This window comes from Danio rerio, chromosome 3, assembly GCF_052040795.2.
Source record: "Danio rerio strain M-AB ecotype USA chromosome 3, GRCz13ab, whole genome shotgun sequence".
Classification (NCBI taxonomy): domain Eukaryota; kingdom Metazoa; phylum Chordata; class Actinopteri; order Cypriniformes; family Danionidae; genus Danio; species Danio rerio.
Genome location: NC_141023.1, coordinates 34,306,128 through 34,323,769, shown reverse-complemented (window position 1 = coordinate 34,323,769; position 17,642 = coordinate 34,306,128). Strand labels below are relative to the sequence as shown.

The following is a 17,642-nucleotide window of genomic DNA, read 5'->3' as shown; positions in this document are numbered from 1 at the left end:
CAGTTTGTTTGTGACTCCAACGTTTACTGTGGTTGTTGTTTTTTTGGCCGGACCCAATGCTCACTGTACCTTCAGGAACTCTTGGGACATAGCCAGTGGACATAATTCCAACTTCTTCCTGTCTTCATGTTAAACTACAGTTTTTATCACTTTTTGCTCTCCATTTCTTTCCCGGGACTAGCACTCCTACTAAGCCCCAGCTAAACCTTAAATCTAATGCTTAACCAGCTGGTGCCATGGACCTCATGGACCTAAAGCTTGTGTTTCGTAGACTCAGAGGGGATCAAGGGCTGCTGTAAGCACAAACTCAAATAATGGATTTGTGTTGCATTACGGCCAAGCAACCTGATTTTTCCGCATCCATATCAAACATGAACTGAAAAAGCAGATTTACTTTAGTGTAGGCACTCTAATGCTGCAGAGCAAGGTGAGGGAAAGAAGTGCTCCTTTACATTGTGAAAACACATGAGAAGCTTTTACAATATTTATTCAGACTTAACATGATCTGACTCTGACTTTGTCACTAAATTTAGTTCTTTGCCTTTCTTTAGAACCCTGTAACCTGATGGAAAATCGGGCCATAGTGTGTGTGAAAGGTTAGCCTTGTTGTTTTCTCAGTCCTGCTCCGAGTCTGTTCTTCAATTCTTTTATGAGTGGAGTTGTTTGACCATTCAGGTTGTCTGGATCAATGACATATTTCAAAGCTGAGACGCGTAAACTAGGGCAGAGTTGGATGGTAGTGACCTTTGATTTGTCCTGCGGTGCCAAAAAAAGAAAAAAATTAAAAAAGAAAGGGCAATTACTGTATGTACTGTAGAACGTAGGATGGTAACTCTTCGAAAGATTGAGATTAAAGATTTTTTGACAAAAGGATTTATAGATTTCAATATTAATTGAATTTATATTTTTTCCCCCACAAAATTTCATTGATCAAACATGGTGTGCTTTTGAAATAGAGGTTTTATCTGTTTTAATATACCCGTTCATTTGTAAACCAATGTATTTTTAAAAGAAAAATCGCATTCAATCATATTAAAGTTATGGTTTACTCAAAAATCATGTTAATTAATTCACCTTGGGGTCATCCAATATGCAGATTTGTCATCGAAAGTGACAGAAAGGTCAACACACTTGCGCAAAACAAATAATGTTTAATATCTTACACAGACTGATTGTTTCGCTTAACAACACAGCGTGTCTCTAGGAGCCTTGCCTATTGATTTGGACTTGTTTGTATGTGTTTATTTTTAATCTAAAAAACTATAACCATTGACTACCTTATAAGATTCACAAAGTGAGAATCCGCTAAATATCATCTTTAATGTTCTACTGTAGAAAGAAAGGCATCTTGAATGATCTGAGGGTGAGTAAATTAATAGGAAATTTGTATTGTTTGGTGAACTGTCTTTGAGAATCACAAAATGAATCAAAAATACAATTAAATGAAATTTTAATCTTCTGAATCGAATTGGCACTCATGAATTGATTCCCAGTCTTATTCAACACTCGCATTTATTCACTCTCAACACTGCTTAATGATCTGTGCTCATGTTTGTAGATTGGTGTTAAACCAAAGACTAAAGGGACTTTGGTTAAACTTTTGAAAGTATGATGATCACACTTGGGATGATAACCGGTTTCAAGGTATACCGTGGTTTGAAAAAGTCAAGGTTTTAAAACCGCACAAAATTTCTGTTATACCATTCTTAAGGTGGATGTAATATTTTCTTTTTTACTTGATTTTTTTATTATTGTTATTATTATTATTATTATTAACTTTTTAGGACAACAGTATCTCCAGCAGAAAACATATCCAAAGATTCCTTTTTCTAGTTGTAAAGAAATCTGTGTTTTTGAAGCTAATGAAGATAGCAGAAGTCAATGGTTAATTATTTAGTCTGACGTTTATTCTTCCAAACTATTTTAAATGTTTCTCAAAAAAAATGTATTGTGTTCAAAGGGGAAAATGTCTTCGTTTTTTACCCAGACATTTAAAAACAATATATTTTAGAGCAGGAATCACAATACTTTGATACCGTGATGATATTTTTTTCCAAGGTTATCATACCAACAGAATCTTATACCGGCCCATGCCTAATCACACTGTAGCCATCAAATCTGCATTTTTGTTATTAAAAATAGTAGTACTTTGATAAAATGTTTTATTTTAGATATAAACGCATGTCTAAAGAAACAATTGAAAAGAAACAAAGTATGTTAGCACTTGTATATATTGCCTCAAACCTATTGTGATTAAAATATAGACAGTCCTAACCACTGGATATTAGGTGTACATTTTATAAAATTAAATGTATAACCAAAGACAATAGAATACACAAGATGTGATACTTAAATAGTTTTGAATGGGGAAAAGTGTAACGGTCAATAAGGTGAATGAAGCACCGCCTACTAGTACAGGAGCCAATCATCGATCGATCTAGACTGACGATTCTCCAGGGGAAAAGCTCAGACCAGACTTGTGCTTTTACAACAGTTTATATGTATGTGGTCAACAAACACACTGGAATCTCAGTGAATTCTTGATTCACTGACATAAGTAATCCACATAAAGCTTGAATTCTGTTCCTTTAAATGAACCAACTACACTTAAAAGCAAACGTTTTTTGGTTTTGTAATCTGTATAAAACGAACGCGAGGTACAGTCTGTACTGTCTACTTACTTTAGCGCCCACAAACTTGTAAACAAAGTCACTGTTTCTGGAGAAGATTCGCCATCAAGACCAAGTTGTGAATCACAAAGCAGCGCAATTAGGCAATCATAATTCAGAGGATGATAATGTCATAAATAAGGTTGGTGTTGTGATCTGCGTTTCTTTCGTTTCAACCTGAAAGAATGCAGATTTAGTTTGATTTAAACGTTTAGAAATTAAACTGCATTAATTCGATCAAAAATACATACAAAGATCGCTTTTCTGTAACAGAAAATGGCATTTCTCATAACAAGTTTAGGTTGAGCACAGCAGTAACTCATGATTCATGTCTAGCTTAGTTCCATGACCTAATGGTAAAGGCCAGTACAAGATGCTTTTGTCATCATACTCTTTACTCAAAAGGTCAGCAAGCCTGCAGCGTGTTGAGGATGCGCAGATAATGGCACAAATATCAGTTCCCAACGTAACTGGATTAAGACATCTTAACTGATCGGAAAAGTTATTGTCATTTCCACCATCTGCTATACATTTAATGGAGCAATCATGCTGATGTTTTAGTGAGTCTAATTTGACGTGTTCGAAGGTCATGAGCTGTTTCACAATGAGCTACAGTTGTCATGTCTCATTCAGTCGTCACTTGTCAGCTTGACTCTCTGCTAGCAAGTTAATTAATTACAATATGATGGTTAAATCAGATTCTTCACCCTGCTCGTCACATTTCCTCCTTGAGAATGTTATATGCTGCTGTGACTCATGTGAGTGTTTCAGGGATCACACTCCCAATTGTCATCGACGGCACAATGAGCACATGGAGGGCATGAAGCATACATTTCATACATTTGTGTTTAACCCTCTTGACCTCAGATGTCATTACCTGGAATAATGGTTCCGCAGCATCAACATTCACTTCTGAATAGGGTTGAATTGAAAGATCGTTACCACAGTAACAAGCAGAAGGTTGCTGAATGGTTTAAGAAGTCCTTGTCGAAGCTTTTATATCATTAAAACTAAATCAAAATCCTTCAAATCATTAAAACAAAACACGCTTTTCTAAAGAGGCTCAAGTTGTTTATAATAATAAGGCTTTTTTAAAAGAACATCCTGTTTAACAGAATTAATGAGATTTTTGTTACACCTTCAAGAATAAGCCAGGCAATTATAAACGCGCCAGCCATTCGTTTGTTGGTTCTTTAATAAGTTAATTCATTAATTCATCTGTTGTAAAGTAATTGCCCTCCCAAGTAAACTGACACTTTTAAAGCGTAGGCTAATATATATTTGTAGGATATTTATGATTTTTATCTTTCAAATTGCAAAAACTGTAAATGCCATTTTCAGCTTCACAGTTATTTTTGAACTGTTAAATCATGACAGAAATGTCACAATGAACTCTTGCAGATTTAATCCAGACAAGAGTATTTTAGATGGATGGATAAATGGATGGATGGACGGACGGACGGACGGACGGACGGACAGATAGATAGATAGATAGATAGATAGATAGATAGATAGATAGATAGATAGATAGATAGATATAGCGAGTGTGAACTAAAGAGAGAGATTGGTTGGCAGCAGAAGATTGTTAGGTTTGATATTGTCTAGTACGCTGTAATCCTGGATTAACATTGGTACGTAGGTAGGTAGGTATAGGGCTTCACGATATTGGAAAAATCTAACATTGCTATATTTTGTTATTCTGTGATATTTTGCAGAATAGCGACGCAGTGGCGCAGTGGGTAGCACGTTCGCCTCTCAGCAGGAAGGTCGCTGGTTCGATCCTCGGCTCAGTTGGTGTTTCTGTGTGGAGTTTGCATGTTCTCCCTGCGTTCGCGTGGGTTTCCTCCGGGTACTCCGGTTTCCCCCATAGTCCAAAGACATGCGGTACAGGTGAATTGGGTAGGCTAAATTGTCCGTAGTGTATGAGTGTGTGTGTGTGTATGTGTGGATGTTTCCCAGAGATGGGTTGCGGCTGGAAGGGCATCCGCTGCGTGATAACTTGCTGGATAAGTTGACGGTTCATTCCGCTGTGGCGACCCCAGATTAATAAAGGGACTAAGCCGACAAGAAAATGAATGAAGAAAATGAATTTTGCAGAATACCATTTCACCGGATGATTTGAATATCTCTATTTTGGAAAGAATTTATGATTTACAATTGGTTGGGATGATTCTAATAAGAAGTAAATCTGAATAAAATATGGTAAACCATCTAAAAGACAATTAAAATTAGCAACAAAAAAGATACAATTAAAATAAACAATGTTTTATCATTTTCCGAGTCTAAAAGAATTCAGGAATAGTAACTGAATAATAAAAATAATTCAAGTTACAAACTACAATTTTTTATGCGTGATTCCTTTTAAAATCATTACACAGTCACAGGCCTCAAAAACACATGAAAACGATATGATATATAATAAACCTCATTCAACTGCCATTCTGGTTCATAGTTTAGTCACATCCTATTTAGACTACTGTACTTTCCTTGTGTTTGGCCTCCCTAATAAAACCCCTGATAAATTACAACTGGAACAAAACGCTGCCGCCCATATTATTACAAACACCCCGTCTATCTGTCACGTCACACCCATTCTACAACAGCTTCATTGGCTTCCCATCTTTTTCAGAATTAATTATAAAATACTTCTTCACACTTTTAAGGCCATCCTCAATCTTGCTTCTCCATACCTTACTAGTCTTGTTCAAATTGCCACAAATAGGCGATATTTATAAACAATTCTTAGCCACATTAGATCATTTCTTTTCACTCTTTCTTGATTAATTCACAGCAGAAGACTGGTGGGTTTGATTTTGTCAAGTGTGATGTGATTCTGTAGTAACATCAAATGTTTATCCTGGTTTGTCAATTTTGACAGTTTAATTCATACCTAAACCCTATACCTAAATCCAACCCTAACTGTAAATTAAAATCAAAGAATGGAATAATAATTGGAAAGCAATCATGTAGAAGCACATAACCCTAACTGTAAATAAATCCCTTAATAGGCTAATTGAAGTGTTGTCCAGTGATCAACATAGATGTCAGATCCTACTTGTTGAAGTCAAACTAACCCAGAAGGTGCATCCAAGAGCTTTTAAGTTTGGCTATCTCACTTATTTACTGTATTTCAAGCTTTATGTCATGAGACCAGCTGTACAATATGTTTATTAATGAAAACATCTGCTTTATTTGGAGATAGATCCAGTTTATTTCAGCCCTTACATACAGGCTACCTTACATTTTTGGTCATTGCCTTAGTTTTAAAAGTGAAATTGCTGTCATCATGCCTGACTTTTCTATCATCAGGATAAGAGCAGTATATAGTAAAGACTTTCAAAAGAGGATTCTGTCTTGACATGCATGCATACCGTATTTGTTTAATGTAATGTCCCAAAACCAAGGATTTTTGATGATCATGTGCACAATACACGCGTCAGTTTTAGGGAATTCCCATGGCCTACTTTTCTGAGCGCATGGCTTCAATCTCTTAAAGAATGTCTAAGACTTGTCTGAGAAGTTTCATCCACTTTTGTACATCTAGCAAAAACAAAATTATTTTTAATTCAGGAATGTCATCTTGCAACTGTTTTTCAGGTGTCTAAAAAATGTAACCAATACAGAGTGAAAACATCTGAAGAAACCAAAAACATAACATGATGATAAGATATGACCATAAAAATTGTTAATTGTTGTTGTAATTGTTATTAGCCCTCCTGTGATTTATTTTTATTTATTTATTTATTTTTATATTTCATAAAATGATGTTTAACAGAGCAAGGATTTTTTTTTTCATAGTATGTCTGATAATATATTTTTTTCTGGAGAAAGTTTTATTTGTTTTATTTCGGCTCGAATAAAAGCAGTTGTTTTTAAAAAAAAAAATTAAGGTCAAAATTATTAATCCGTCTAAGCTATAGCTTTTTAAAGGTCTACCAAACAAACCATCGTTATAGAATGACTTGCCTAATTAACTTGCATAGTTACCCTAATTAAGCTAGTAAAGCCTTTAAATGTTACATTTTTTTTGCTGGTATTAACATCCTTTACATTTTTTTTTTAATCTGCCCAATAACCAAACATCCGTGATCGATCAAGTAGTGGACAATCTTCTCGTTTTGTCCAGGTTTCTAAATCTCCTAAAATGTCCGGGATTAAACATTTGCTTTCACTTTCTAAAGCTTGTGTGCGTTTTTACATTAGATGTTTACTTAAGCCTTGTTGCGAGAGCGAGTGAAACATTAAATAAATAATTTTTTAAATCTAAACGACTCAGAAAAAACTTGACTATATACTCGAAGAGGATGAAATGATTGTTTTAAACTGGCTGCAAAATGTACAGTTGAAGTCAGAATTATAAGCTCCCCTTTGAATGTTTTTTTTTTTTTTTCTTTTTTAAATATTTCCCAAATTACGTTTAACAGAGCAAGGACATTTTCACAGTATGTCTGATAATATTTTTTTCTTTTGGAAAAAGTCTTATTTGTTTTATTTCAGGCTAGAATAAAAGCAGTTTTACATTTTTTAATAGCCCTTTTAAGGTCAAAATTATTAGCCCCTTCAAGCTATATTTTTTCCTGATTGTCTACAGAACAAACCATCATTATACAATAACTTGCCTAATTAACCTAGCCTGCATAGTTACCCTTATTAACCTAGGTAAGCCTTTAAATGTCACTTTAAGCTGTATAGAGTTATTCTGTTTAGCTCATTTCTAATAACTGAAGTTTCTAATAGTTTTAATAACTTATTTCTAATAACTAATTTTATAAATAATTTTATCTTTGCCATGATGACAATAAATAATATTTGACTAGATATTTTCAAGACACTTCTTTACAGCCTAAAGTGACATTTAAAGGCTTAACTTGGTTAATTAGGTTAACTTGGCAGGTTAGAGTTATTAGGCTAGTTATTGTATAACGATAGATTATCGAAAAAATGTATAGCTTAAAGGGGCTAATAATTTTGTCCTTAAAATGGTGTTTAAAAAATTAAAACTGCTTTTATTCTAATCGAAATAAAACAAATAAAACTTTCTCCAGAAGGAAAAATATTATTGGACACACTGTGAAAATTTCCTTGCTCTGTTAAACATAATTTGGGAAATATTTAAAAATGAAAAAAAATTCAAAGGGGGGCTAATAATTCTGACTTCAACTGTATACATACATGTATATATTTTGATACAATTTTTGTGTTTATGGTTTCTGTAACCTAAAAGTCAATTTATTTTTTAATATGTAAATGCATATTTTTTATTTGTTTTATATATATATATATATATATATATATATATATATATATATATATATATATATATATATATATATATATATATATATATATATATATAAACATAAAAATTGTAATTAGTGAGTGAGACCCATTTTACTAGTGTTTCTATTCAACTGCTGTAGTGAAAATATCTGCCCAGACTTGCACATTCTGACTAATGCCCACAATATCACAGTGAAAGGAACTCAACACTCAAGGCACTTGTTTGGGTTTCTCTTATTTAATTCTAAACACACGATGCTGGATTCCTGCGAGGTTTCTGCTTGGTTTATTTCCCCATTGACAATAAATGAGAGGTGGAAAGCAGGCCTATAGTGGTCCACTTCACTAGGGAGGAAGTGAGCGAGGTCAATGTTGTTTTGCGAATCCAGTCATTTTCTTGGCATCCCATGAGCCCTCTTCTGCCAAATGTGTTTTAGCCATATGGACTGTGTGCATGTGCTGTATACAAATGTACGTCCTCTGTCTGTACTTGAATGAGTTTAGAAAGCTACAAAATGGAGCTGCTTTTGGTCTTGTTAGTGATTTAGAATTTTAGAGGATAAATGGGTAAAGTGTGGTCATCTGAAAGAGTGCTCTCATGTTTTAAGTTGTTTCTGAATGCTGTATGTTCAAAGCTTCATGGTCGCATGAGTCAGATGTAAAGAACAGATTTCCTGAGGGAAGGTTATGTATGAAGCTGTGGCCAAGGCTGCTGCAGTGCCTGTGCTAACACACACCACGTACACACCCACGCACACACAATCAGATTGTTCCATTAGAGTGACAATAGAAGCTATTGATTAGAACTATTGAATGGGAAAAGGGGAACTACTGTAGTCTGTTCCGATCAAAGTCTGATCAAATGAAATGTGATTGCACATGGTAGGTCTTGATAACTGGCTCATAATATTTTTAATTTAAAAAGAACTACTATATATTTATGTATAAGAAAATGTGTGTGTATATACACTCACTGGCCACTTTATTAAGTACACCTTACTAGTACCAGGTTGGACCCTCTTTTGCCTTCGTAACTGCCTTTAGCCTTTGTGGCATAGATTCAACAAGATACTTTAGATACTGTAAATATTCATCAGAGATTTTGGGCCACATTGACATGATAGCATCACGCAGTTGCTGCAGATTGCTACATGATGCAAATCTCCCGTTCCACCACATCACAAAGGTGCTTTATTGGATTGAGAACTGGTGACTGTGGAGGCCATTTAAGTACAGTGAACTCATTGTCATGTTCAGAAAAACCAATCTGAGATGATTCATGCACGTTATCCTGCTGGATGTGTACACTGTGGTCATAAGGGGATGGACATGGTCGGCAACAATACTCGGGTAGGCTGTGGCATTGACATGATGCTCAATTGGTACTAATGGGCCCAAAGTGTGCCAAGAAAATATCTCCCAGACTATTACACCCCTACCACCAACCTGTACCATTGATACAAGGCAGGATGGATCCGTGATTTCATGTTGTTGACGCCAAATTCTGAATGTTGCAGCAGAAATCGAGACTCATCAAACCGGGCAACGTTTTTCCAATCTTCTATTATCCCATTTTGGTGAGCCTGTGTGAATTGTAGCCTCAGTTTCCTGTTCTTAGCTGACAAGAGTGGCACCCGGTGTGGTCTTCTGCTGCTTTGCTCATCCACCTCAACGTTGGATGCGTTGTGCATCCTGAGATACTTTTCTGCATACCTCTGTTGTAACGAGGTGGTTATTTCAGTTACTGTTGCCTTATCAGCTTGAACCAGGCTGGCCATTCTCCTCTGACCTCTGGCATCAACAAGACTTTTGTGCCCCAGGACTGCCGCTCACTGGATATTTTCTTGTGCGTGAAAATTGCAGTAGATCAGCAGTATCTGAAATACTCAGACCATGCCACGTTCAAAATCACTTAATCTTTGAATCTTTCTTTTCCATTCAGATGCTTGGTTTGAACTGCAGCAGATTGTCTTGACCATGTCTAAATGCGCAAATGCATTTAGTTGCTGCCATGTGATTGGCTGATTAGAAATTTGCTTTAAAGAGCTGTTGGACAGGTGTAGCTAGTAAAGTAGTCGGTAAGAGTATACACATATATAAGTAAAGTACTTAAAGTAAAAAAGTATTTGTTGTATATATATATATCATAAAATAATAAATAATATGTAATAACAAAATAAAGTAAAAAAGCTAGCTGACAAAACATACAGTCATATACGAAAAAAACAACAGCCAAAGAAAACTAAGCATTAGAACTTATAGCATAGATTATAGCTGGAACCCTGTGTTGACCAATTAGAAGCCAGTAAGTCAGTAAAGCGAACAAAAAAAATCTGATTTAGTAAAAATTGTGTTTGAGTTCATGTTCTGTTCTTGTTGAAAACTGTATCCTGAGTTTTGACCTTATACAGTACTTTACGCTTCACATCTGATTTGCTTTAATAAACATTTACAAAGGTGCGATCCTAAGGTGCGACACAAAGGTGATAATGCACCTCACCACAGAAAAAATAAAGTGTGACGATTTTCTGTCAAATCTCTCAAATGTAAAAATAAAAAAACTCAGTTAATCCCAAGATATATTGAAGTGCTGAAATATTAAATACATAGCTCATCCGTTGTGGAATAACCCAGTTCTGCTTTCCTATAATTAGACACAAGGCTGAACGGTTGTGCTGGAAACGCCAGCATTATTGACCTTGCACAACGAATCCCTATCAGCTCCAGATCAGCAATGGAAATCTAGCACGGAGGCGTGAGGGATGTGCATTTATCAGTTTGGCCCTGTAATGAGAGGCTGAGCTCTGAGGGCAGGAGTTCACCATTGATCATCTGATGCACATGTGCACCACCGTGTGTCCAGACGCCGCCATGAGCCTCCGGAGCTGGCAGGATCTGATTTCACATATGTGCTGTTTTTGTTTGCAGCATTGGCGTCCTGTAACTGCTGAATGAGCGACCGTGAGCTGATCGTATGCTGACGTGCAGAGGGTCGAGTCCGCCTCAGTCTGCTGTGATTGGATGCTGGATGGAATCAAGGTGAATGGAAAACACAGAGCAGGAGCACAACCTGCCAGAAGGAGATGAGACGCAGTGAGTAACTCTCTCTGTCCCTCCCCCTCTCTCTCTTTCTCTCTCAGTTCAATTCAGTCCAAAGCATTTATAAATTTTACATTAAAATAAAATAAATATACACTAAAAAAGCACAGTAAACACAGTAAATAGTAGTAGTAGTAGTAAAAAATAATAATAAAAAGATAAACATATATATTGACTATATCATATATTATTTAATATATCATAATATTCATATATATCCATAAAAATATTAATAGATCAGCATAAACTGTACATTTAACAATCAACATTTTAGAATTAAACTGTAATAAAAACAACAAAAATCTGTATATTTACAATGATTCATTTATAATAATCTAGATGTGTGTGTTTTCAAGCGCATCACTGATGTTTTTATTGGTCTTCTCTCTCTTTTTGTGACAGCTGTTAATGTATTGTGCCGCTAGAAGGAAATTCTAACCCTAGTAAATATTGAAGTTGTGTTTTATGCAACTCAGGATCATTCTGATTACGTACCCCTATATACATTTTTGGAGAGCGCCAAATACGTACTAGGAGCTATCTTTTTTTGCAGTTTTTGTTTTTGCTAATCTGCCAGGGGATGCTGAGTATGCTTTTTGAGATCTCAAATATCTCTCACGAGTGCCGTTCGCGCTTGCTGTTCTCACATAAATCCATCAGAGGCTGCTGTCGACTGACTTACTGACCAAGCGACTCATTTCCCCACCTTCCACCTTCCCTAAACCCAACCAATTTTATTTTGAAAAGCACCGATTGACCCGCCCACCCCCTTCTCTAAACCCAACCGTAGTGTTTTAAAAAGCAATCCAGAAAAAGAAAAGCCCCCTTGATTTTTACCACATTTTTAGATTTAACCACATTCTCACCCTTTTATTTACTTGTTTATTTTATTTAAATTTTTTTGTCTTACCTGCTTGTTGGAATCGTTCTTCACCAGACTCGAATCCTGTCATCGCGTTCAACTCCGCTCTTCATCTCAAGTTCAGACCTGTCGAGCTACCAGACAAACTGGTAACAGCAGGAAAGCCGTCTACATTAAGGTGTCTGGTCAGCTGGTAAGCGAGAATAGGAGCATTATCATACCACCTCGTAGTGTTCATTTTAAAGACGAAATGCAGCCTAACGTATATAGGGCTACACTTTCAGAATGAGCCCATGTTGGTTTTATTGTTTTTTTCAGTGAATTGAGGGTAAGTGATCTGGAGTTTAGGGTAGAATGTTTCTCTGTTGTGCTGATAGTTTGTTCAATGGGTGAGGAAGTGTTCCTCCACAGTAGGGGCAGATGCGGCTTTCTCTGGGTTGCCAGTTCTGTCTGTATCGGCTCGTCTCTACAGTCAGACTGTGAGCACTCAGTCTGTATTTGGTCGTTGTTCTTAATTTACTGTCCTTTACTGCACTCAGATATGTTGCTGTTGTATAATCTCTATTTAGGTCTAAATAACATTTAAGTTTACTGTTTTACCGCTGCTTCATTCCAGTAAATCAGATTCTCTTCTTTTCATCCATTTATCATTAGATTGGGCTTAATTTTGTGGATGAGCATGTCCGTGTTCTGATGCTGCCTGCTGTTAGTCATATTGGTTGTGTTGGTTTGTTTCTTTTTTCAGTGTCCATTTGTTGGTTTTTGAAGTTTTTTTTGAGGGCTCTAAAATGATATTTTAAACAGTTGGGGTTACTTATTTATATGTGTTTCTCTCTCTCTCTCTCTTTCTCTCTGTCTCTCTCTCTCTCTCTCTCTCTGTCAATTCAATTAAATTAAATTAAAGTCAATAATTGTTTTATTGGCTTGACAAATGTTACAAATGTATTGCCAAGAGCAGTTGTTTACATAAAATAAAAAAATACATATATAATAAAAACAAAGTAAACAGTAGTAGTAGTATAATAATTGAATAAAACATATACATATTTATTCAATATATCATATTATTATTCAATAAATCATATAATTTATATCATATTATTCATTAATTACAATAAAAATAATAATAGATCAAATTTCTCTCTCTCTCTCTCTCTCTCTCTTTCTCTCTCTTTCTCTCTTACTTGGTGTGTGTATATGTTTGTGTGGCATACACTAAAAAATGCTCAACACAATCCCTTCCTTCGTCTTGTCTCAACACTAATCAATAAAGTATACCTAATAGTTTTATTTTACAATATTAAGTTGATTGAACATCAAAAACTATGTTTCAGCTTATTTTAAATGGTTTGAACAAGCAGCTAAATATTTCTAAACATTTCAGGAGTCCTGATTCAGGACATAACTATGTATAATGACATACTGTAAGTATTACAAAGAGTGTGTGAATTATGAGAACATGCTTCTCAATCATTCAGAAGGTTTTTTTTCACTTTCAGAAAGTAAAACTGCAGACAGATTCCTGTAAAGAGGGGGGGTTAGGTGTGGAGTAGGGCAATAGAAAATACAGTTTGTACAGTATAAAAACAATAGAAACCTACGGCATGTCCCCACATGCAATTTACAAAAACCAACCATTGTGTGTGTCTGTGTGTGAGTGTGTGTGTGTTTGATAAATATGCTCTTAAAAGAGGTAGTTTAGGCAGAAATAAACATTTAGTTACCATTCACTTATGATTTTTATAGTTCTAATAACTAATTTCTAATAACTGATTCCTTTTATTTTCGCCATTATGACAGTACATAATGTTTTACTAGATATTGTTTTATATAATAATATTCAGCTTAAAATGTAATTAAAAGGCTAAACTAGGTTAATTAAGTTATTTGACAGGCTAGGGTAATTAGGCAAGTTATTGTATAAAGATGGTTTGTTCTGACGAGGCAGTGGCGCAGTAGGTAGTGCTGTCGCCTCACAGCAAGAAGGTCGCTGGTTCGAACCTCGGCTCAGTTGACATTTCTGTGTGGAGTTTGCATGTTCTCCCTGCGTGGGTTTCCTCCGGGTGCTCCGGTTTCCCCCACAGTCCAAAGATACACACAGTCCTGCGGTACAGGTGAATTGGGTAGGCTAAATTGTCCGTATGTGTGTGTGTGGATGTTTCCCAGAGATGGGTTGCGGCTGGAAGGGAATCCGCTGCGTATAAAAAACTTGCTTGATAAGTTGGCGGTTCATTCCGCTGTGGCTTAATCCGGATTAATAAAGGGACTAAGCCGACAAAAAAAATGAATAAGTGAATGGTTTGTTCTGTAGACTATCTTACAAATATTGCTGAAGGGGCTAATAAAATGGACCTTAAAATGTTTTTTAAATGTTTCATTCTAACTGAAATAGAAAAAAAGAAGAAGAAAAAAATATATTTTAGGAAATAGTGAAAATGTGTTGCTCTGTTAAACATAACTTGGGAAATATTTGAAAAAGAACACAAAATCATATTTTTTTTTTTGTTTTTTGGTTTGTGTGTGTGTGTGTGTGTATGATACATTTTTTAAAATGCAATTTGTCATTTGTATACACAAATGTTGTACACTATTTGTAGCACAACAGTGAAAATGAAGAGGTTCCAAAACCGTGTTTGGCACATATTAAGGTTAAAAGTTTTTACAAAAGTTTTTTTTTTTCTATGATTATCATGTCATAATTCAGAAAGTATTCAGTTTTTTTTTTTCTAGAAAAAAAGCCATTAAATTCTAAATTCCTTTTGAAAAAACACTCCTAAAAACATGTTATAACTTAAAGCTACAAACAAACACAAACTAATAAAATAAGACAAATGATTAATGGTGTACTTTGAATGTTTTCTGTCTATTCAGTTCCAAATACAGCTTTAGTAATGCCAAAAAGCCCAACATCTCTAAATGGACAGGTGTCTACTGAAGAAACAGTAGTTTTGTCTGTTGTCTGCAGCGTCTCTCTCTAATCAAACCAAATTTAATTGTAATCCAGAGTGCCTGATGACAATCCATCCAAGAGTGTGAAGTGTTTTACGATTAGACGATACGATTAGATGAGGACTAAGACAAATAAAGAGTGAGATTAGAGTGCAGGACAGAGAGAAGGCAGATGGGGCCACCGGGCAGCAAAGGACATTTCAGGACACTGAATCATTATGACAGTCACTGGATTGTCTGCGATCAGCGTTTGTGTGTGTGTGTGTATGCATGTGTGTATGTGTGATTGTTTGCATGTATGTATGCATGTTCGTATGTGTGTATATTGTGTGTGCATATACGTATGTACATGTGCATGTGCATGTGTGTGTATGTGTAAATGTGCGCGTGTTGCAGTTTTGAGTTTTTTAAGCACGTGTCTCTCACATGTGCCGCTTCCCCCTAGTCTGTCAGTGTCTGCATGCACATAAACCACACTCAGTTTCATGGCCCTGTGGGTCAGTTTGTGGGATTATTATGCAGCTCGAGCAGTTTCAGATGGTTCCCTGTAAGGCAGATTTGTCCTGCGCCCTCCTCGCCATTTAATTACGCCTCTATAATTTGATTAGCAGCGAGCGCGCGTGAGTGAGCATTTAAGGCTTATTCAGTGTGAGTGTGTGCGATCTTCTCTCTCTCTGTCTGTCCGTCTCTCTCTGACAGCCTGTGCGGGCATTGAAAAAGAGGAAGTGGAAGTTCGACGTGCTCCCGGTGGACTTTGCTTTGATGTGTCATCGACTCACGTGTCGCTTTAGCAGGAGATTACAGAGGATAGAAAGTCACGGTTTTAACTGGTTCATGGCCAGAGTTCAGCATGTCTCTTATCTTTTATATTATGTTGATAAAAATATTTAAAGTTATATATAGCAACAACCATTTTTAATGAACTGCTACTGCTATTAATAATACTACAACAGCAATAGTAATGATAAACACATTTGTTATTAAATATGATTTATTAATATTAATAGTAATAATAATAATAATAATGTGGTGGCACAGTAGCTCAGAGGTTAGCACTGTCGCCTCACAGCAAGAAGGTCGCTGGTTTGAACCCCGGCTAGGTCAGTTGGCATTTCTGTGTAAAGTTTGCATGTTCTCCCCATGTTCATGTGGGTTTCCTCCAGGTGCTCTGGTTTTCCCCACAGTCCAAAGCCATGCAATATAGATGAATTGAATAAACTAAATTGGCCGTAGGGCATGTGTGTGAATGCGAGAGTGTATGGGTGTTTCCCGATGCTGGTTTGCCACTGGAATAGCATCCACTACGTAAAACATTTGCAGGATAAGTTGACGGTTTATTCCACTGGGGCGATCCCTGATAAATAAAGGGAGTAAACCGAAGGAAAATGAATGATAATAAAAATAATATTTTATTGTTTTTAACAGTACTGTGTAACAAGTACTGTTAATATAATTATTTTGTTATTTTTATGTATTGTAGTTATATATTTTCAGCATTTTTTAAATAATGGACAAATATTTATTTAAAAAATTAATAATTTGTGAATAGAAAATCTTTTTTTTAGGATTCATCTTTCAAGTTCTCAAATCCCACTCTACATTTGCATACATTTGTAAAAAACAAGATAAAGTTTAATATAATAAAATAATATAATATATTTAATAAAATAATAATAACATATAACCATTTAAATAATACGATTATAAATAATAATATGATTTTAGATATTATTAAATCATTTTCATTCATTCATTTTCTTGTCATTCATTCATTCATTCCAGATTAATAAATTTTCAGATTTATTAATCTGGGGTCGCCACAGCGGAATGAACCACCAACTTATCCAGCAAGTTTTTACGCAACGGATGCCCTTCCAGCCGCAACCCATCTCTGGGAAACATCCACACATACACACACACACACACTCATACACTACGTACAATTTAGCCACCCAATTCACCTGTACCGCATGTCTTTGGACTGTGGGGGAAACCGGAGCACCCGGAGGAAACCCACACGAATGCAGGGAGAACATGCAAACTCCACACAGAAACGCCAACTGAGCCGAGGATCGAACCAGCGACCCAGCGACCTTCTTGCTGTGAGGCGATTGTGCTACCCACTGCGTTGCCTTATTAAATCATATTTTTTATATAATTATCATTACGAGTAATAGAAAGAATATTAAATAAAGGAAAAGTACTATAAAAATACAACATTAAGAGCAATACTTTTGGTGACACTTATAAATAAGGTTTCATTGTTATTAATTATGTTAGTTCATATATTTATGAACATGAACTACTAATAAACAATACTTCTACAGCATTTATTAATTCAACATTTACTAATCTGTTATTAAAAGCCATAGTTGTGCTTGTTAACATAAATGTTAATGCACTGTGAGTTAACATAAACTAACAACTTTAGTTAATAGTTTTAATGGTTACAAAGATAAATAAATGCTGCAATGAACTTGTTTGTAGTACTGTATGTAAGTAAATACAATAACTAATACAACCATTTCATAAAGTGTGTATATAGATCGATAGATAGATAGATAGATAGATAGATAGATAGATAGATAGATAGATAGATAGATAGATAGATAGATAGATAGATAGATAGATAGATAGATAGATAGATAGATAGATAGATAGATAGATAGATAGATAGAAAGAAAATCATTCATTCGTTTTCCTTCGGCTTAGTCCATGATTTATGAGGAATCGCCGCTGCCGATTGAACTACCAACTGCTTAGGCATATGTTTTATGCAGCGC

General features: G+C 35.4%; 1 protein-coding gene across 4 annotated transcripts in view; it reads left to right on the top strand.

Moving 5' to 3' along the window:
* thraa (thyroid hormone receptor alpha a) overlaps positions 1 to 17,642 on the top strand; it is a 57,453-nt gene that overhangs the window by 18,624 nt on the left and 21,187 nt on the right. For all 4 annotated transcript variants that reach the window (XM_087242091.1, XM_087242092.2, XM_087242093.2 and 1 more), the window contains 1 exon segment: positions 10,878 to 11,042. In XM_087242091.1, the coding sequence (XP_087098217.1) occupies positions 10,993 to 11,042 (50 nt within the window). In that variant the 5' untranslated portion in view covers positions 10,878 to 10,992.